The sequence below is a fragment of the Eretmochelys imbricata genome, chromosome 1 (genome assembly GCF_965152235.1).
Source record: "Eretmochelys imbricata isolate rEreImb1 chromosome 1, rEreImb1.hap1, whole genome shotgun sequence".
NCBI lineage: Eukaryota > Metazoa > Chordata > Testudines > Cheloniidae > Eretmochelys > Eretmochelys imbricata.
Window position 1 is genome coordinate 63,681,125 of NC_135572.1, and position 22,614 is coordinate 63,703,738.

The following is a 22,614-nucleotide window of genomic DNA, read 5'->3' on the forward strand; positions in this document are numbered from 1 at the left end:
CAGAAGAGCAGCTCTGCATAAGCTTGAAAGCTCATCTCTTTCATCAAACAGAAGTTGGTCCAATAAAAGATATTACCTCACCCATCTCTTAGTTTAGAGAAGACAGAACTAGTGACTGACATGATACACACTATGACATACTCTAATGTTCTTCAGGGCAGGTGTGTTTGCTCAGCACGCACAAAGGGTTGCAATCCTGATTGTGGTGATACCATAACGCAAGCAATAAAATGATAAGAAACAACAATTCTCTAAATTGAATGATGAGTGGATAACTTGGTAAAACTGAAATAGCTGCACTAGAAAAATGGACCACAAAATTCCATAATAAAAGAGTAATATATTAAACTCTAGAAAACATTTTGAAATTGTGTAAAAAGTTAAAGATCAAGAACTGTTTTACTTATAATCCACTTGATGGATGCTACAATTTAAAAAGAAAAGGAGTCTCTAAGGTGCCACAAGTCCTAACCAATTTATTTGAGCATAAGCTTTCGTGAGCTACAGCTCACTTCATCGGATGCATGCAGTGGAAAATACAGTGGGGAGATTTATATATTATATAAATATAAATATATAATATATTTATTATATATATATATATATATTTTTGTTGCAAGGATAGGTTCCTGGGTTAGTGGTTCTGTTGTGTGGTGTGCGGTTGCTGGTGAGTATTTGCTTCAGGTTTGGGAGCTGTCTGTAAGCAAGGTCTGGCCTGTCTCCCAAGATCTGTGAGAGTGATGGGTCGTCCTTCAGGATAGGTTGTAAATCCTTGATGATGCATTGGAGAGGTTTTAGTTGGGGGCTAACGGTGATGGCTAGTGGCGTTCTGTTATTTTCTTTGTTGGGCCTGTTCTGCAGTAGGTAACTTCTGGGTACTCTTCTGGCTCTGTCAATCAGTTTCTTCACTTCAGCAGGTGGATACTGTAGTTGTAAGAATGCTTGATAGAGATCTTGTAGGTGTCTGTCTCTATCTGAGGGGTTGGAGTAAATGCGGTTGTATAGCAGAGCTTGGCTGTAGACAATGGATCCTGTGGTGTGGTCTGGATGAAAGCTAGAGGCATGTAGGTAGGCATAGCGGTCAGTAGGTTTCCGGTATAGGGTGGTTTATGTGACCATCGGCTTATTAGCACCGTAGTGTCCGGGAAGTGGATCTCTTGCATGGACCGGTTCAGGCTGAGATGGATGGTGGGATGGAAATTGTTGAAATCATGGTGGAATTCCTCAAGGGCTTCTTTTCCATGGGTCCAGATGATGATGATGTCATCAATGTAGCACAAGTAGAGTAGGGGCATTAGGAGACGAGAGCTGAGGAAGCGTTGTTCTAAGTCAGCCATAAAAATGTTGGCATACTGTGGGGCCATGCGGGTACCCACAGCAGTGCCGCTGATTTGAAGGTATACATTGTCCCCAAATGTGAAATAGTTATGGGTGAGGACAAAGTCACAAAGTTCATCCACCAGGTTTGCTGGGACATTATCGGGGACACTGTTCCTGACTGCTTGTAGTCCATTTTTGTGTGGAATGTTGGTGTAGAGGCTTCTACATCCATAGTGGCCAGGATGGTGTTTTCAGGAAGATCACCGATGGATTGTAGTTTCCTCAGGAAGTCAGTGGTGTCTGGAAGACAGCTGGGAGTGCTGGTAGTGTAGGGCCTGAGGAGGGAGTCTACATAGCCAGCCCATCCTGCTGTCAGGGTGCCAATGCCTGAGATGATGGGGCGTCCAGGATTTCCAGGTTTATGGATCTTGGGTAGCAGATAGAATACCCCAGGTCGGGGTTCCAGGGGTGTGTCTGTGCGGATTTGTTCTTGTGCTTTTTCAGGCAGTTTCTTGAGCAAATGCTGTAGTTTCTTTTGGTAACCCTCAGTGGGATCAGAGGGTAATGGCTTGTAGAAAGTGGTGTTGGAGAGCTGCCTAGCAGCCTCTTGTTCATATTCCGACCTATTCATGATGATGACAGCACCTCCTTTGTCAGCCTTTTTGATTATGATGTCAGAGATGTTTGAGGCTGTGGATGGCATTGTGTTCTGCACAGCTGAGGTTATGGGGCAAGTGATGCTGCTTTTCCACAATTTAAGCCCATGCACGTCGGCGGAAGCACTCTATGTAGAAGTCCAGTCTGTTGTTTCGATCTTCAGGAGCAGTCCACCCAGAATCCTTCTTTTTGTAGTCTTGGTAGGAAGGTCTCTGTGGGTTAGTATGTTGTTCAGAGGTGTGTTGGAAATATTCCCTGAGTCAGAGACGTCGAAAATAGGATTCTAGGTCACCACAGAACTGTATCATGTTCATGGAGGTGGAGGAGCAGAAGGAGAGGCCCTGAGATAGGACAGATTCTTCTGCTGGGCTAAGAGTACATTCAAAAACCAGTCGGAGAACACTTCAATCTCTTTGGTCACTCGACTGCAGACCTAAAAGTGGCAATTCTTCAACAAAAAAAACTTCAAAAACAGACTCCAACGAGAGACTGCTGAATTGGAATTAATTTGAAAACTGGATACAATTAACTTAGGCTTGAATAAAGACTGGGAGTGGATGGGTCATTACACAAAGTAAAACTATTTCCCCATGTTTATTCCCCCCCTACTGTTCCTCAGATGTTCTTGTCAACTGCCGGAAATGGCCCACCTTGATTATCACTATAAAAGGTTCCCCCCCACCCCCCTCCGCCCTCCTGCTGGTAATAGCTCACCGTACCTCATCACTCTCGTTATAGTGTGTATGGTAACACCCATTGTTTCATATTCTCTGTGTATATAAATCTCCCCACTGTATTTTCCACTGAATGCATCCGATGAAGTGAGCTGTAGCTCACGAAAGCTTATGCTCTAATAAATTGGTTAGTCTCTAAGGTGCCACAAGTCCTCCTTTTCTTTTTGCGGATACAGACTAACACGGCTGCTACTCTGCTACAATTTAAGGCTCTTTCAATCAAATAGGAAACACAAGGAAAGCTAACAATTTAATATTGAAGGCACTGCAGTATACCTTCAGAGCAGAATACAATTTGATGACATTACACAAAGGGTATTAGCTATTAAAAAGATAATTGTGTAGATAAAGACAGGAGAAGCAGGATTAATTTAGTCAGTCATCTCCCTCAGATTCTTTCAGATGCTTAATGGCAAGCCAAACTTTCTTTACTTTTCCTTAACAGCTAGTAATTTATTTTTTCAAAAGACTGTGGTTGTATTCCACATCAGAAAGTATGTTTCTCCACATCAAGTCACTAAAATTGTGCAGCAAAATTCACTCCCTAGTTGAAAGAGAGTTAACTAGAGGTTTATTCTGTCACACTTCAGTGGCCTTGTCAGCCAGCAAACTCCTTGTGGTCCCATCTAAAACATCTTCTCAATATATGGGAGACTCAGCTGGCACAGAGGTGTCATAACCAGCTCTAACACAAGACCCCCTTCATCTGGCCACGGGCTCACAGACCTATAGAATTTAGGGCCAGAAGAGACGGACATCATCATCTCGTCTAATCTCCTGTACATCACAGGATCTTACCCACCGACTGCTGTAATAGACCCATAGTTGAGTTACTGAAGTTCTCAAAATGATTTAAAGACTTCCTGTTACAGAGAAGCCACCATATACTCTAGCTTAAATCGGCAAGAGACCCGTACCCCAGGCTGCAGAGGAAGGCAAAATCCCACAGGGTCTCTGCCAATCTGACCATGGGGAAAATTCTTTCCCAATCCCAAACATGGTGATCAGCTGGACTCTGGGCATGTCGGCGAGACCAACCAGCCAGACACCTAGGAAAGAATTCCATGTAGTAACCCAGAGCCCTCCCCATCTAGCGTCCTGTCTCTGGTTGTTGCGGATATTTGCTACTAGCAGTCACAGATGGGCCACATGTCACTGTAGGCAGGCTCATCCCTCCATAAACTTACCAAGCACAGTTTTGAAACTTGGGTTTTTTGGTCCCATTGCTCCCCTTGGAATGCTGTTTTCGAACTTCACTCCCCCTAATTTCAAGCCTAAACTTATTGATGGCAGTTTATATCTGTTTGTTCTTGTGTCAACATTGGCACTTAACTTAAATAACTCCTCTCCCTCCCTGGTATTTATCCCTCTAATGTATTTATAGAGCAGTCATATCTCCCCGCAGCCTTCATTTGGTTAGGCTAAACAAGCCAAGTTCCTTGAGTCTCCTCTCAAAGTACTTTTCCATTCCTCTGATCATCCTAGTAGCCCTTCTCAGGGACAGGGAAGGAGCATGCCCAGAGCACAGTGTATTCTGGCTCTGCTAGTGTAAAATCCTTTGGCAGCTCACACCTACACTGGAGCTGGTGCAAATTTACCCTCAGAATTAATGAGCTATAACAAGTTCCCGACAGACCCTGTTCTGTGCTTCAGTAAAAGGAAACAGCACAGCAGAGAATTTGGGTCAATGTGCACTCAACACAGTCCTTGTAGAAATGTTAAAATCACCTGTATTAAATATCTTCCACAGAATGATGACAGACACATGAATTTACACTTCCAATGAGCTAGACACAGAGTTCAATGGCTTATGTGAATAAAGGTACATATTATAATTTTCCATATACCATAGTTTAAAGGGCATTAGAAAGTGTTTATAGGTATATCTACACTGCATCTGGGAGGGAGCCTCCCAGTCCGGGTCCACAAACTCACACTAGCAGGGCTTTGCTACCATACTAAAAATAGCTGTGTACACATGATTTGATGTTACAAATCAGGCTGTCATTCAGGCTCTTAAGCCCCCCCAAGATCCAGCCTGAGTAGCAACATCAAAGCAACATCTACACAGCTGTTTTAGCATGCTAAGCCCCACTATTGCAAGTTTGTGGAGTCACGCTTGGAGGCTCCCTCCGAGATGCAGGGTAGATATACCCTAAATGGTTCTAGATTAACAATATCCCTTTACACTTACATGATGTGTGCTATGTAAACCTCTTTGTATAACAGGGTTGTCACACTGGTGTGCGTGTGTATGTACTACCAAAGCAAAATAATTATTAAAAATAACCCATGTAAATTACAAAAGTCAGTTACAGTAACCTGTACCGAAATCATCATTACCTTCTACAGAATCCCTAGGGTCTTCATCCTTATCTTCTGTTCCATCGCTGGATTTTAAAAATAAAATATCAAAGAATTAATAGATACCCAGTACATTCACGATGGATGGAGCCAATCCTAAGAATCAGTGATGAGTGTTAAAGAGAAAAGGAACATGATCATGAAAAAGCATCTTTGCTTCTTACACCATTTCATGTTGTAATTGGGTTTGTTAACAAGTTCCCAAGGTTTAAAAAAAAAACAACTAAAAGAAATCCTATCTTAACATGAAAAAATATTCTAAGGGATTTTAAAAAGGAAAAAAACACGTTGCTACTTTTAAGCCAGAAACTTTATTTTAGCTTCATTACAAAAAAAAAAAAAGAAAAAAAGCTCATTGCATTCTTTCAGTTTATATTATTCATATTAAAGACCCCACTATAAAACAATTTAAAAAGTTTTCATAAGCTGAAGCAAAAGAAAAAACAAAACAGAAATCCTGTAGGAAGCAAGCTGTCGTTTGCATGACAAAGTAAATGAACGACTTATAGACTAGCAAAGCAGAACATGCACAAAAGGTATTTTTCGTTTTGCAATTAGACATTTGCATTTTAGCACAGCAGAATTTATCCATTCAGTATGAACTCACTGTCATGATTAAGTGAAAAAAGCATGTTGATAATGTATAAGATTAGCACATAAATTGTATCCCTCGTCTTCAAAAGTGATGATTTCATGCATTAATTATGAGGAACCTATCTGTTTAAATTTCTGGACTCGACCAACCTGTCTGATGTTGGAAAGGATAAATTCTCCTCATACATATCTCCTTCTAAACCAAGACTGCTCCAGCTACTGCTGTTACCATTACTGGCAGGGGAAGAAGAGAACAGAGCTGAACTAGAAAAGAACAATAGCTCAAACTAGAACCTTTATTTTCCTCAAAGCTGCTTTGTCAAGATATTTGATGTACGAGCATTGCAATTTCCTAAGTAGGTTTGCTGGAACAGAATATAAGCATGACCATCAGGACTGTTCAGAATAGTAAACTGCACAATCATGAAATCTGGTGAGCGCTATAAACAGGTGACAAGATTAATTTATAATCACACTCATTTTCCAAGTCACTGTTTACAGTAATTCTGTCCTTGGGCCCAAATCTACAGATCTTTATTTGTGCAAATAGTCTCATTGATTTCAACAGGACTACTCACAGGTCACAATGTAAGCATATGCATATAAAATATTAGGCAAGAGCTTGTACAAGTATACACTGTGAAGAAGGCTTCACAATAAAAATATTTCGTAAATCTCATTCCAAAACCCCAGCAGTGATCTACAACAGGTCTGATTAGCAGGAAAAGTTTAGAATTGAAAAATAATTAAATATGCAGAAAATATTTTATTTCATCAGAACTATAAAATTCTTTACAGGTGACTTTTTAAAAAATTGCTCTTTATTCTTTAGAACACTTCTAAAACATGACTTCTTGCTTTGCTGCAAGGTTCTATTTCACTAGTAGTTGGAGATCCATTCCACAGACAGATTGAATTTATTTTTATGTTTCTACGCAGGACAGGGCTAAATTGGGTAAATCACCACCCTAAAACAAAGAGGTGAATGCTAATTTAACTGAATGCCTGGAGCCCTCCAATATATTTTTAAAAAATGTTGCAGACCTCTGATTCAGCCAGTTTGGTGCATTTAACTAGAACATGCTGTGTTTTAGTATGTCTGTTCACTATTCCAATAAAGAAAAACAAAAGCAGCGATTTCTAGAGTCTACAACGAAAGCAAGTAAGTTCTAAAATTGCAGCAAACCAAATAAAATGGCACAGCTTTAAAAAAAAATTCTCAAATTCACAGAAGTATTCAATATGCAATTACTACAATAACATGGATAATTACAATACTACACAAACTAATTATTATACAGGCAGTTGTGAAAATATTTCTCAAGCAGCAGTGTGCTATATACTATGTGAACATTTTCATTTCTATATATACAAAAAAAATGAAGTTTTTAGTTCTGAATTACAAATATAGCATTCCACAGCACAAACATTAAATATAGTTTATTCAGATGACTGCTTTACACATACATATAGCACCTTTCATCTAGAAATTCTGAAGTGTAACTAAAAGACAAACACAGAAACTAAAAGAGATCAGTAAAAAGTTACTACGTTCTCAGTCAGATTGTAAAAGAAAAAAAGTATGATGCTTGAAATCTAATAGAATTATCTTGTACATAATACTGCTCTGATTATGCAGCAGCTTTACATATTTTCAATGAGCCACACTAATGTTTGAATTACTCAGACTAGATACTCAGCCACTTGGCTAGACTGTATAGTAGCAAAGTATCCGTTTTCCTGTAAAGTGAATTTTGTGTTGTTGCTAGATGCTAGATCCCTGGAGAATGAAGTCATCTATCCACAGAATACGCAGTGAACAGAAAGGATTATTATAAGGTTTCTGCACACTGCCCTCACCCATGACGGATAGAGAAACCCATGGAATAAGTAAAACTTGCTGGTCTGTCAAGTAAGTGTCTTTTGTATTATGTACATGTAGACGCTGAACTAAAAGCTACCAACCACCTTTACAAAGGGTATTGCATTAGAATTATCCTGGGTCATGTTCGCTACAGTAAATTGGAGATATAAGGCTTTGTAATCAATTACTACTCTTTCAAGGCATCCTGTCTCCTAAAGCTGGATGCCCATTCTTGCATCTTCACAGGATCTGCATTATTCCAATCTCTCTTCAATCCAAAAGCTAAACAAACGTCTCTAAATCCCATCAAGATAAGTATATATACTGTCAGAAGATTGTTTAAGAGTCACTACATAGAATATACTCTTCTCATGGAAAATATTTAAGAGGAAAGCAAGACACGCTGGACAGGACTGCAACAGCTTGAGGTGCAGATGCTTTACTCTGGGGAATTCATCCTCTGCATCAGTATCTAAACCAATAAAAATTATGAGTCTAGCTCTTACAGTTACGACGATAACTAAATATAGGCTTGGCAGGATTCAATATAAATCAGTAGATGTCTGTAAACATCAACTTCAGCTAAAATACTGAAATTGATGAAAAATATCCATTGGTAACAGTCACAGTGAGTGCAGCCTCCCCAGTGTACCTGGTGCTGCAGGAACTGAGAGTCATCAGCCCTGCAGCAGCACAGAGAGCCCTCTGCAGCTCCGCAGTCATGGCCCTGCTCACCCTCTAGCAAGGAGTGTGACATTGTTGCCAGACAGGAACTGTTCAGCAGCAACCTGAACAGCTCGTCCTCCTCCTTACAGACCTGGCCAGGGAGTCTCTGCTGTACCGGGCCAGGACACAGCCTCCTCTGCACCTTGTACCCCAGGGACTTGGGCCCCTCAACTGTACAGGGAGCCCCCAGCAGCTCTGCTGTCAGTGCTGGGCATGCCCTAAAGCTCTGCCCGAAACCTAACCCCAACACTACCTGACATAATTTCCCCAACAGTGAGTAATAGTCAAAATTGGAAAAAAATAAAAATAAAACTGATATTACTTACTGAAATGGCAAAAAAAAAAAAAAAAAAAGAAACTGAGTTTTGCCAAGCCTAACTAAATGTAACCTGTGCATTGATGCTGTCTACTCAGTTCTGTAGACAGCCTGACATCTATCCATTTCTTCCACACGGAAGATCCGAACGTCTACTTCCAGTTCAGTTTCAGAACTGATTGAATGTTCGTATAAGAACTGGCAAAGAGTCCTGTGGCACCTTATAGACTAACAGACGTATTGGAGCATAAGCTTTCGTGGGTGAATACCCACTTCGTCGGACGCATGTAGTGGAAATTTCCAGAGGCAGGTATAAATATGCAAGCAAGAATGAGGCTAGGGATAACGAGGTTAGTTCAATCAGGGAGGATGAGGTCCTCTTCTAGCAGTTGAGGTGTGAACACCAAGGGAGGAGAAACTGCTTTTGTAGTTGGCTAGCCATTCACAATCTTTGTTTAATCCTCAGCTGATGGTGTCAAATTTGCAAATGAACTGAAGCTCAGCAGTTTCTCTTTGAAGTCTGGTCCTGAAGTTTTTTTGCTGCAGGATGGCTACCTTTTAGAATTGAAATCTAATCACAAGTCACAAAGCAAAACGTATGAACCAACCAACTGAATGGATAAAAACTCTTGGCACTGGAAGACAGTTTAGAAACGTCAAAAGGAAAACACATTTTAAGTAAGGTAGTATGGATATAGCCTCTATTTATGGTTGTGCTTTGCTTTCTGAATGTGCTGGGAAACAGGTCTATTGCTTCTTTAGAAGATCAATGATAAAAGTTATATACTGGGGTCTTTTTAAATTTGGATGAATATCAGTGATACTGATAACTGTTCACAGTGCTACTGAACCGTACTATATCAGCACTATGGATAGAAATCAGTTCTACAAGTACCTACAATGCCAAAGATAGTGTCAGCCAGACTACCACACATAATCTTTGATGATGTGTGACTTACTGGTACAGCAAGTAGCTATAAAAGAAAAAGCAGTTTAGCACTAGGTCTGAATGTCCTGAAGTGATGTGGTCTATATATGACCAATACAGAGATTTTTAACAAGTGGCTTCAATGGTGAAACAGAAAAAGGAGTGACTTGCTCTGTCTGTAAAGTAGATCTCCCTAGCCATACATCAGTTCAGGGCCGGCTCGAGCTTCTTTGCTGCCCCAAGCAAAAAAAAAAACCACAACAACGACCAAAAACGGCGGCCAGAGAACTGCCAAAGTGCTACCCCAATATTGGCCAAAATGCCGCCCCTTCACAGGTGCCGCCCCAGGCACATGCATGCTTAGCCGGTGCTTGGAGCCGGCCCTGCATCTGTTAATCCTTTCAGCAGAGTGAAGAATTCAGAGCTCTGAAAGAGAGGGAGCTACAGAATGCTGCTGCCACAAAAGAGCTTTTATTTCAGTGTATTTTGAATAGAGAATGTATGAAAAATCAAGTCTAAATAAAAGTAGACCCAACCAGTCCATCTTACCACATCGGTGGGAGGGGGAGGAAGGGGGAGAATAGATGCATATTTAGATAAATAAATTCAGAGCAAAGGAAAGTCACTTACCACTTCTATTTAGGAGATATTTGGGGATGATGGGACGTGACTTAATTGATGGAGGGCTGTCTGTCTATAAAATGTTTCACAGGGGAGCTTAGAAGCAAGATAGAGGAAATGGAATCCAATGAAACCTGTTTACTAAAACTTTACAAAAAACTACTGCAGCAAAGACTATTAAGAATGATTAAAGCACTCTCTGTTATTCAAAGTAATCTTTCTGTTTCAACACAAAAAACAGATATTTGATGCAAAACTAATATGTAAATATGCAGAATTAATTTTAGTGCTACGTGCCTCAGGCTAATCAATTCAGCTCCTTACTCAAAACAATATAGCAGCTACAAAAACATCAGTGTGGTGTATATTTTGCCATCATGTGGACCAATGAAAAAACAGTTACCTACCTTTTTGTAACTGCTGTTCTTCGAGATGTGTTGCTCATGTCCATACCATTCTAGGTGTATGCGCGCCCACGTGCACAGTCGTCAGAGATTTTTGCCGTAGCGTAGGGTCAGCTGTAATGCCCCCTGGAGTCCCGTGCTCATGAGTTGGTATATCAGGCACCGCTGGCCCTACGCCCTCTCAGCTCCTTCTTACCGGCAACTCTGACAGAGGGACAGGAGGGTGGGTAATGGAATGGACAAGAGCAACACATCTTGAAGAACAACAGTTACGAAAAGGTATGTAACCAAATGTTCTGCTCTTCAAAAATAAACTTTAACCTATTCTACACTATGAAAAACCATCAATTATTTTGACTAGTTCAATAAATATTAATATTGTCCATCGCCTTCCATGCTAACTGAAAACTGACTGCAGGAAACAATCACCTATAAGCAAACGTTAGGAGCATATGAATTAGATGCTACTAGAAAACAAAATACTTTAAAATGTTGCTTTTACTCTTTATTTCCAACTCCCTGAATATTAGTTTCTTTGTATTTTGACTTCACACACTTAAACATCCAAATTCTGCTTTTAGTTCCACCCATGCATTCTCAGAGAATTACATGGTATTGCATAACTATCACTTAGGGCAGACTTTGTTACTGAATTAACACACTGATCCAGAAACATAATGTAAAGCAAATGCAAGAAAATACTTCAAAAGTTTAAGTGAGATGTTTCACTTTAGTGCATAAATATGGTGCTCATAATATTTTCGTAGCAGAAAGTGTATTAATTCTAGATCATTTGAACCAATTTCTAAAATACATTTAACTCTATTCTTCGTTATGTTTAAAGCATAAGTTGCAAAGATATATTTCCAGAACATATCTGTACCTACGACAGGAGCATAGCACTGAATTCATTCTGTATGATTGACAAGTCAAACTCCTCATTCTTTAACCTACTGCTTGCAAAAGTTAGAACAGCAAATCTCAACACAATCTTCAACAATGGGGGAAAAGTATGATTTTTTTAGCCTGTTCTATTTCCTCTTCACTACAGATAAGATTCACAGTCAGCAATGCACCCAACATGCATGCCCCAACTGAACATAAACAGAGTAATCTTTTCAAAATATTAATTATGAGGAACTAAATCTGTCAGTAACAAAATTACCAAATCCTCCCTGAAAACTGAAGTAACGTAAGAACGGCCATGCTGGGTCAGACCAAAGGTCCATCTAGCCCAGTATCCTGTCTTCCGACAGTGACCAATGCTAGGTGCCCCAGAAGGAATGAACAGAACAGGTAATCATCAAGTGATCCAACCCCTGTCACTCATTCCCAGCTTCTGGCAAACAGAGATTAGGGACATCATCCCTGCCCATCCTGGCTAAGAGCCACTGATGGACCTATCCTCCATGAATTTATCTAGTTCTTTTTTGAACTCTGTTATAGTCTTGGCCTTCACAACATCCTCTGGAAAGGAGTTCCACTGGCTGACTGTGCGTTGTGTGAAGAAATACTTGCTTTTGTTTGTTTTAAACCCGCTGCCTATTAATTTCATTTGGGCATCCCTAGTTCTTGTGTTATGAGAAGAAGTAAATAACACTTCCTTATTTACTTTCTCCACACCAGTCATGATTTTATAGACCTCTATCATATTCCCCCCTTAGTCGTCTCTTTTCCAAGCTGAAAAGCCCCAGTCTTATTAATGACAGGTTTCAGAGTAACAGCCGTGTTAGTCTGTATTCGCAAAAAGAAAAGGAGTACTTGTGGCACCTTAGAGACTAACCAATTTATTTGAGTATAAGCTTATTATTATTGAGTTATTTATTTTAATAGCCTCTCTAATCTCCCTGAGCATTTCATAGTCACTATCACCATCCTGGTCAGTGGTCGGTAATATATCCCATCTCCCATATTCTTATTATTCGATCTACTATCCATAGAGATTCTATGGTGCAGTTTGGTTCATTGAAGATTTTTACTTCATTTGATTCTATGCTTTCTTTCACATAGAGTGCCACTCCCCCACCAGCACCTGTTCTGTCCTTCCGATATATTTTGTACCCTGGTATTACTGTGTCCCATTGATTATCCTCATTCCACCAAGCTTCTGAGATATAATTATGAGTTTGGTGCTCTAATGTATTATATAGGTTGAACCTCTCTAGTCCAGCACCCTCGGGACCTGACCAGTGCCAAACTAGAGAATTTGCCGAACCATGGGAGGTCAACGCAGAGTTCCAGTGGGTCTCCACAGGCGTGGGAAGTAGTAAATTATTATCTGTTTTCAGAAGCTCACAACTTTCTGGAAAATATTTCTTTCCAGCTGAAATTTTACATGCATAGGTTAGCCCCAACCTACAGATGGAGTTCTAAGGAAAGTTTGAAGAGGAAAAGAAAAAAAAAAAATGTTCCCCTTCTTATACTTTATGAAAGGTGAAAAAAAACCTCATACTTTTCCCAAATTTAAGTACCCTGAGATATACTTTTGCTCTTACAACTAAAACAAAACAAAACAAAAAAACAGATAAAACTATGATCTGAAATGTTCATGTTAACTAGTCCTCAGTAAGGATGAAACCCTTACGTTATTGTTAAAAAAATTAAGTCAATTATATACTGTGACAAAGCTCTGTCCTTGCCTCCATGGATCCTGCGTTTCCTGGCAGATTTCGCTAGCCTCAGAGGCTCACTGTGACCCTCCACGTAACCCTTCTCTCTCTAGAGACAAGGGTCACAGTCTACTGAGCCACTTTCATCATAAGCCAGCAAGGGAGGTGAGGAGAAGTTATCCTTCCTTGCACAGTCTCTGTTGTCTCCCAGTCTCAGTGATTAATCATGGGGCAAAGGTGGGAGGGGGGAGCCCGGGCCCACCCTCTACTCCGGGCTCCAGCCCAGGGACCCTAATAGTATCAGCTATGGTAGCTGACCTTTTAGAAACATGACATGTACAATTCCCTGGGCTACTTCCCCCACAGCAGCCCTCACTTCCTCAAGCTCCACTTCACCCTTACCTCAGGGCCTCCTTCCTTGTACCTGATATAGTGTGTACTACTCAGCCTCTCCAACAGCGCAACTTCTTCCCACAGCTCCTGACATGCACGCCCACCTGACTGGCTGGGAGGCTTTTTAACTAGTTTCAGCCAGCCCCTGATTGGCTTCAGGTGTCCCAATTAACCTAGCCTTCTCCCTGCCTTCTGGAAAGTTCTTAATTGGCCCCAGGTGTCTTAATTGACCTGGAGCAGCTTCCATTTCACTTAACCTGGTACCAGGGATTTGTTTAGCCTGGAGCTAATATATCTATCTCCCACTACTTTTCTATAGCCAGCTGGCCTTGCCCCGTCACAATACACGTACAGTGGAAATTTTTACTAATGTTGGAGCTACTATACTAACTGAAGCTCTACATTAACATACTAATTAGTATCTTTGCAGATAAAATGGATTCTCTACTGAAATCTTAATTCTCCTGTGGAGCAAATGAGCTCTGCAGGAGGGAGCCTCTATCCTTAAGAGTTTATAAATCAGTGTAAGGGTCAGTTTTATAACTGAGCAACAGAGCTTATAAGCAACAAAGGTTATAAGCTCTCCAAGCTCAATAATTTTCCTCTGAAAGAATTTATAAATTCAATCAACAAATCCAATGGATGTGTAAGCTCTTCAAGCCTTACATGCTCTGAATTTTTCTTGGGTTTTTTGTTTGGTTTCTTCTGTTTTGGGGCTGGTTATTTATTTATTTTTGGTAAAAACAGGCAAATTAAAATACAAAATCTTGATGATCAAGAACTTAAGCATTAAAAATTAAGAAAATAAAAAAGATACTGTATTCATGTTATCCATGCCATGTTAGATATACATTGCATTTAGCACTCCTGTGTTGCTTTTAAAATTAGTATATTAATATACTGTCATTAAATACATACAATACTTAGATTACACTCATGGCGTGTCAACATTATTATAAAAACTGTAAACTGATTTCTTGCCATGAGAGTTTAAAATTCATACCGTAACTATTAATATACAATTTGTATAGGTATGAATGTGAATTCACACTAGAAAAATCCCCTTTTGAAGGGCAACACTGATTTAAACATAATAATGCTGACGCCAATTTTAGTGAAAAAGCATCTTTCTGTTCAATGGAAAATAAAGCTTTCTGATGAAAGAGAGAAAGCTAAACCAGCTCAACATACATTGAGGTGATTGTGTAAGCAGATAAAAGTGTTCGCAGTTACCTGTCACTGAGGTGAAGAAAACTGCTGCTCTCATCGGGATGTTCATCTTCAAAGCTTAGATTAGACCAGCTGCCAGTGCTATCATCACCAATACTGAGACTCATCTGCTGGCTAACTACAGATTCAGCTGAGTGAAATCCTTCTCTTCCCATAGAACTAAACAAAAATTAAGATGACAGCATTACTGGTGGTATATTTCACATTGTTCTGCAAAAATTCACTTAGCCTAATTTAATGATTCTTCAGAGGTATTAAGTCTCCTGCAAAGCAGGGAACATTTGTCAGCTGACTCAACTATTCCCTTTTGGATTTACAATTTGGATTTACAATTCTCAGAGACTATATATTACACTTTTGTAAGGAGATTCAAGTCTGGGAGCACCACTTAGGACCATCTTTTACTGGGGAAGTTGGGTAGTAGCATGGACACAAACCCTAATTTGAAAAACTAGTTTGTAGCATTCCAGCATTGGCATAGCAGTTCAGTCTTGTAGACCTCACATTTACTACAGTGACTACACCTACACAGGGAGGACCTGGCATCTTTGGGCTTGTCTGCAATACAAAATGATAGCTAAAATTTCCCAGTGTTGCTCTGACCAATTCAGCTCCATCAGGGCTAACACAGTCACTGGCATTTTAAGCACCCTGTCATACAGAACTGCACAAGGGTAGACAACATGATGCTTAAAATGCCACCTATAGCCCCCTCTAATTAGAAAAAAATGTCCTAGCGTTGTCTCCCTGTTTCAGAAAAAAATAGGTATATCCATTTATTTATAGACTTTTCCCCTCTGCACAAGAAACCTGAAAAATCTAGACTTTCAATACCTAGAACCAAATCAAGTGAGCAGGCTTCATTTGCATTAAAGGTATTTCTAAAACCCTTCATCAGGTCCATTCTAACAACACAAAAGAAAACTGTGGTCATTTTGCAAAGTGGTTCAGTCTGAAAATTTGCCTGGCAAGTGCATATAAACTACTCTTAGGGACATATTGTGGCTGCCCATGTGCAGCTGTGCTATGGCTAGAGGGTACAGAAAGTCCTATCTGCTCACTACTTCTTCCAAGGAAAAGTTGTAATATGGCTGCTGTGTTCACAAAGTACAACGATGACCACGATTGTACTACAGGCAACACTTCACATTTTAAATGGGGTATGTGGTTCTGAGGTGTGGCAAGAGTCCTTGTCCACAACATTAGCTAGTACCATTAGGTGAGTGCTAGGAGGCAAAAGGTTGCTGTGAGAAGCATATTCATCATTTGTACTTACTACACGGTATAAAAAGTGTGTGTGTCTGACACACTTTTTATACTGTGTAGTAAGTACAAATGATGAATATGCTTCTCACAGCAACCTTTGGAGTCTGTATATCTTATAGAGCCATAATGTCTCCCTCTGACACTACTGGACTGGTGCACAGCTGCTTCCCCAATCCATCATTCCCTTCGACTCTCAGCACCATAATTAAACTTGAAGCTTTACATGAAGTTTTGATTAAAATGCTGCATTTCTGAACCTCTTGCTGAAAACTGACATTTTTGACATCAACAGTATAAGAACTCAAGAGCACTTTATTTATAAGGTATATTCTCATTTAATATTACATGTATTCTGAATAAGGATTCCAAACAACGTAAGTACAAGGGCCAAGTAATGTGAATTCTCAGTCTTCTATCTTTATATGCTACAGGGAACTTTTAGTGGAAGGTCTATACTAGAAGGCAATCAAAAAAAGGAGAGGAAAATTTCCTTGAGTTTTGGTAGCAGTTCTGTGAGAGAATTAAAGATCTCTCTTTTAGAATATAAGCTCTTCAGGGCAGAGACCACAATTTATTATGTGTTTATACACATAATTTTGCCTTGAAAAACTGGGAGTAACCTGGTTGGAGCCATTAGGCACCACCACACTATGTTAACATATCCAGGTATTTACATTATACATTACCACACCGTCTAGAGTCAAGCAAATAAAACAGTTTATTACCAAGGAGATCCCACTCCAAGGCTATGATGAGAGAAATACATTGCTATTATTACTCAGTGAAAAACTACGCTGAAGAGCTAGGTAGGTCTTGCACTCGGACATGAAAATGGTGTTATCTGAAGTCACTCTGATCTTTGTAAAGTCTATTTTCATTAAGAACTAATTGTTAATGTACCTTCTCATTTACTAATTCAACCACATTCTATGCCATCTTCTATCAAGATATTTAAAGATATTCATTTCTTTGAATATACCTAAAAATATGGTATAGTTTAAGGACTTTTAATACATTAGTCCTTATCAGCAATGTAGCAAGAGCCTGCAAACCAGTTTCTAGTCTGTCTGCTTTAATAATCCTTTATCAACTAAAATCATATATAAAAATAAAATCATTTTTATTTAATATTTATTTCCTATTTCTATTTTCAAATATACACAGTTTTTTTTCTTCCAGAAATTAACAGTGTTAAAGTGCAATTACAATCAAAACAGGCTATGTAAAAGACAACACCTACTTAATGTAATACATTTGCTCTTGGTGTGCACTGCAAGTCACAGATTCTGTAAGTCAGTACTTCAGAGCTAATGCAGCTATAGACACAATTCGATTATACTGTGGCTCACAGATCAACTGAATTGTCAACTAAATTCCAGTAATTTATATCACTGATAAAACACTATGATCAGGACATTAGAGAAAAATTACGGAATCCCATTTACCAGTCACCCATCAGAGCATAGGTATATTCTAAAGTAGGCTATAAACTGCTTTGCACTGAGCGCCTGTAACTGACAAGATTATTATTAAAAAATTCCAAACATAATTCCGAATTTAAAATTATATTTTCAGAATGTAATTGTGGCAAACAGTGCTTCTGACCATATAAATGTTTAGATTAATGAATTAAGCAAAGTGGGTGCTGTTTTCTGGTAACAACAGCAAGAGAATAAGAGGGAGAGAATATAATGTTACCTTATGTTAACAGCCTGACCAATATTAGTCATAGCTGAAGTCATTATTTCTGTAGTGAGGCTTTCTGCAAAGCTGATTCCACCGTGTCCAATACCACTATCAGCTGTCAGACTTGTGTTACTCAGCTCTCTCTCTGCTTTCTCAATAGCTGAACCAACCACCTTCTCAGAAAATACTGTCTTCTGTTCCATGTCAATGTGAATTTTAGGAATATCAAGATGAAAAATTCTTGATTTTTGACAGACACCACCCAACCCTGAATTGGGGATCTGCCTGATTCTAGGGAGGGGCTCTTGTCCAGGCAGGTGAGGAGATGAACTTCCAGTACAACACTGATATTCCTTCATACTACAGTATCTGCAGGCTGTTCCAGAAAATGGAGACAACTTTTCTGTGTAAGTGAATCTATCCCCATTTTTCCTGTTTTCAGCAGGCTGGAGAAAAGCAGACTCCAAACTCATTTCTAAGGTGTCATCCACTACTTTTCTGGCATACTCTTCTATAGCTTGAATGATGCCTTCTCGGTAGCCATATTCATTTAAACTGCCTGTACTATGATATAGTTTATGTTTTTGTGAGAAAGGAAGAACTGTTTTAGAAAGTGTTGTTTTAAGGAGGTCCCCTGAGGCTTCATCAAATTTAGATTTTCTATACAGACAGGAATCTGTTAAGGATTTTGGCAAGCAAATGGCTGACATTTTCAGTTTTCTTCTGACATCACATGTTATATGATGAGCAAGGGATTCAGAAAAATGTAACAACTCTGTACCTTCAGTTCTGTGTACATTGTTTATTTCACAGGCTTGGCCACCACACCTATGAACACTACTTTTCATTTGCCATTTTGTATCCATATCTTTGTTCAATATTTTGAACAGCTCATGCCTACCATTTACCTGTGTTTTCTGTACAGGAAATATTCTTCTGTTGTATGTCAGTCTGATTTTCCTGGCAGCTTGTTGTAAGCCTGATTTTATAGATCTGTAAGCAAGTCTACTAGCATACTGATCCATTATTAACTCACTGTTGCCACCTTCCCTTTTCAAAACTCGAATGATGTGATCTGCATATTCATCGGTCACACTCTCGCAGCTTGGATATCTGGAAGTCAGACCTGTTGTTCCTAAACTCTGAGGTAAAGGAAGTACGGATGAATCTACCTCTCTGGACCACTGGTTTACTACCGGACACCAGCTCTCTTTTGATCTACAGTCTCTATCATCTTTTCTGAGAGAAAGACAATCTACATGACAGTTAACCCTCTTCAACCTCAGCAGCTTGCAATGCCTTGATTTTATCATCTTCTTAGCCTCATTGATAACCTTTCCAGCCATATCACCTGCATAATTCCACAACGAATGTAAAGTTTCTTCTGGGATATTTATAAAGGCAGTATACCCACATATTTTGTTTTGTGCATTTAACTGGTAGTGTCTGTCAGCTTCTCTTTTAATTGTTTTATCATCTAAATGGGAAGCAGCCATTTCAGTTGCCACAGAAATGATATGACCAGCCAAATGATCAGCATACTGTACTGTTTTCTCTGAATGTTCAGTTTTCTCCACAAGCATTTCAGAGTGTTCTTCGTCTTCACTGCTTTCAACTTCTTCAGAAAGTGATCGCATGAGTTTCAGCATAAACTCTTCCTTTTCCAAGGAATCATGTTCAGTTGCAGATAAGGCAGCAGCAGATGAGTTATAAGGTGTAGAAGGTGGTGTCATAGGTGCAAACTCCTTTGCTAATTCTCCCTTGAGTTTCTTGGTTAGCTTCCTTAGATTCCATTCAGAACTAGTCTGAGATGGTACTAAAGGAGTTGGTGGTGGTGTATCAGGTACTGCACAGACATTTCCATCTCTGACGCTTGATTTATCTTCCATCTGCAAAGAATCTTCACAGCCAAACATCACCAAAGAAAGGTTACTTGCATGTAGAAAACAGCTCTCCTGCCCAAAAGCTGAAGGACCTGGTGTTGTTTTTTGCATATCATGTGTTTTCAATGGTTTACTTTGGGATTTTATTGAACTGCTTCCTGAATCAGTAAACTCTTCTACATTACACCTAGCAAGAGTCACAGTAGGACAAGGAGGTGGAGTGCTTGAAGAAAATCTACGTACTTCATGTCCTTTACGTTCCTGAACACAGTCTGTACGTACTGAAAGTAAACACTGAGCAGAGTCATCTGAAGTAACAAGAAATTTAGGTAGGTTATTCAGAGGCAACTGTTGCGGTTCCACAATTATAGGAACAAATCTGTGTTTCTCAGATTCTTGTTTCTTTACTGCACTACTCAGTTCTTTTTTACAGTTATCTGTGTTCGTCTGTAAGCCTCCATTACATTCTACAGTCTCACTTGTGTGGGAGAATGTAGATTTAGTTTCATCCACAGACTGTTTTGCAGTATACTTGGACAAATGATCAGCAAAAGTATTCTTACGGATATCTCCACCAACACACTGCCAACGAGGTGTTTTTCTAGTTACAAAATCTGTATATTCCTCCACTGTTCTGGTAATCCTGGATGAAGTTATTGCTTCATAAGCCTCATTTACTATCATATCTACCATTGTTCCAGAGAAACTGTTGATGCTTGTGGGTCCAGTTGTTAATTCTGAAATATTATTCGCTCCAGGATTATTGTTTGTTGGTGTGAAATCATTCTGGTTACAAAAACATTGCACACTATTTTCAGTACTTTCACTGTGATCTGCAGTAAGGTAAATATTTCTAAGAGAAGCCACTTCCTCTTCTCTCTTTTTTGTTGTAAAATATGGCTGTGTAGAGTCTTTGTACACTTTCAGACTGCCATCTGCTGTCGGACAAGTCCATACTTTTGCCTTATGAACATCAGATGAAGTCTGATGTTGGCAAAATGCTGTTCCAGCTAAGGGCACTGGTATTGAACTTACAACACCAGAAGTACAAAACAAGGCTTGTTGTACAGTATAGTCTTTTCCAGTTTCTTGTATTGGATTCAATGCTAAAAGTGCACTATCATGAAAATTAGGAAAAGCAGGGGTAGTCTGTGTTGACTGCAATGTACTTTCTGCACTTACATATTTTATGTTGTCCATGGAAACACTAATTGCTGCTTGCGTTGTGAAGGTCACATCAACCTGGGATAATTCAATGAAAGCTTCCTGAATGACGGATTCAGACAAATCTTTAGCATATGATCTCACCACTTTGTCTTCATAATCAAAGGCCCAATCCTGTGCAGTCGTTGGTGTTGATGGATGTGAAAACTGGCAAACTTCCATGATTCCCTCAAAAATAAGTTCCTCAGTGAGATCTGCTGCAAATTTTGCAACTGTGTTAGTAAATATTTGTTTCTTTACATATCGCAGTTCTTTTAAAGCACTTGTTATAGCTTCACCGACCAAAAAGCTTGCTAGCCCATTAATTGCACGTTCCTTCAGTGATAAGGCTCGCCGCCTTCCAATCTCATAAAAAGCCATTTGAAAGACTGAAGAAGTCAATCTAGCAGCCAAGTGACACAGTGCATTGGTGCATGAAGAAACTCCTTTTTGTAAGTCTTTAAATGCACTACCAAAACTTTTTTCAACCAGTTCTGTTGCAAATTTTTGTATGCTGTCTTTAATCATTAGTGATTTGTGTTTAGATTTAACTTTCTTATCTGCCTCTTTTTCAGAAGTTTTCCTCTGGAATTCTACAATTTGACCTTTTTCCTCTTTTGAGACAATCCTATTAAGACTGGAAATGTTTTCAACATGTTTCTGTAGTGATGTAGACTGAGAATGAAAAACAGAACCCAGTATTTCAAATGAAACATTGTTTCCATAATCTGAATATTCACTATAAAGTGTATCATGATTTTGATTAAGCCCATCTCCATTGATATCCATCCGACAAAGACATTCAGTTGAAGCACAGCTCCCCAGTGGGCTGAACGCTGATGATCTTATAGGGCTGAACAAACCTCCATTATCTTCTCCTGTTTTCACTGGCCGAGGGGAGTCTGGAACATCAAAGAGGCTGCTATAGGGCGATTCTGGTTTACGAGGAGTTGGCTTCCTTACGTTGGCTGGAAGAGTGGGACGATCAAACTTGAATTTTTGAGGATTTAGAATACAATTATTATTAGTAGTTTTAGAATACAACTGTTCAAGGGCAATCTTTCTCTTCTGGGGTTGATTACCAAGGATGGGATCCCTTATCAGTTTACAAGTACTTTCCAGAGTCTGTTCCAGTTCATCAAACTGATCAAAACTATCAAAAAATTCACTTACTTCTGAGTCTGAGTCCTCTATACCATCTTTCACTACTGGAATTTTTGGTAGCTGAAGTTTTGCCTTCAAGCTTTTTTGATACCCTTCTTCATCTAAGAAGATAACAGGGCTAGGGCTGGAACAATCTGACTCAGATGATTCAGCAGGAGAGGAAGAAAACAATGTTTTATGCAAAACATTAACACGTTGATCAGAAGAATTACATGGCTTGTAAAAACTCCTCTGTATCCAAGGATCAGAAATAGAGGTTGTGACTGAATTCTTTACAGATGAGGACAGTTCTTTAAGTCCCAAGATATTTATCAGAGAAGCAGAAGATTTGGCAGATGACTTTCGATGCCCAGAGCTAACAATGATCTTTGAGTCAATAGCTTCTAAACAATGAGCAGGGATGGTCTGTGAAGCAGCATCCCGGTGGTTCTGAGTAGTATAGGTTGTGCCTAAAAAGAAAAAGAAAAAACTTTAAAAATAAAAAGAGACTAAAATAGCAAACTAGGTAATTGATTTTGACAGCAATATCTGGGATTTGTAATTATTACAATAGGTTAGAGGGTCTTTTAAGATTAGAGAAAATTTTAAAGAATAAAGTATTCCATAAGCACTTTATTATGTCAATGATCGTTCTCCTACTACTGCAGGTCGT

General features: G+C 39.3%; 1 protein-coding gene across 6 annotated transcripts in view; it reads right to left on the reverse strand.

The window, feature by feature from the left end:
• Positions 1-22,614, reverse strand: part of AKAP11 (A-kinase anchoring protein 11) — an 89,913-nt gene that overhangs the window by 38,467 nt on the left and 28,832 nt on the right. For 3 of the 6 annotated variants that reach the window (XR_013345503.1, XM_077811922.1, XM_077811914.1), the window contains 2 exons: positions 17,725-22,411; positions 14,764-14,919 (listed from right to left, as the gene is read on the reverse strand). Coding sequence is in view for 5 of the 6 variants with exons in the window: in XM_077811922.1 (XP_077668048.1) it covers positions 14,764-14,919; positions 17,725-22,411 (4,843 nt within the window). In the remaining variant the exon portion in view is untranslated. Of the gene's footprint in view, positions 1-5,054; positions 5,102-5,819; positions 5,904-10,604; positions 10,733-14,763; positions 14,920-17,724; positions 22,412-22,614 lie in introns of those variants that run through there. The other 3 variants (XM_077811951.1, XM_077811930.1, XM_077811938.1) reach the window with 3 other exon arrangements.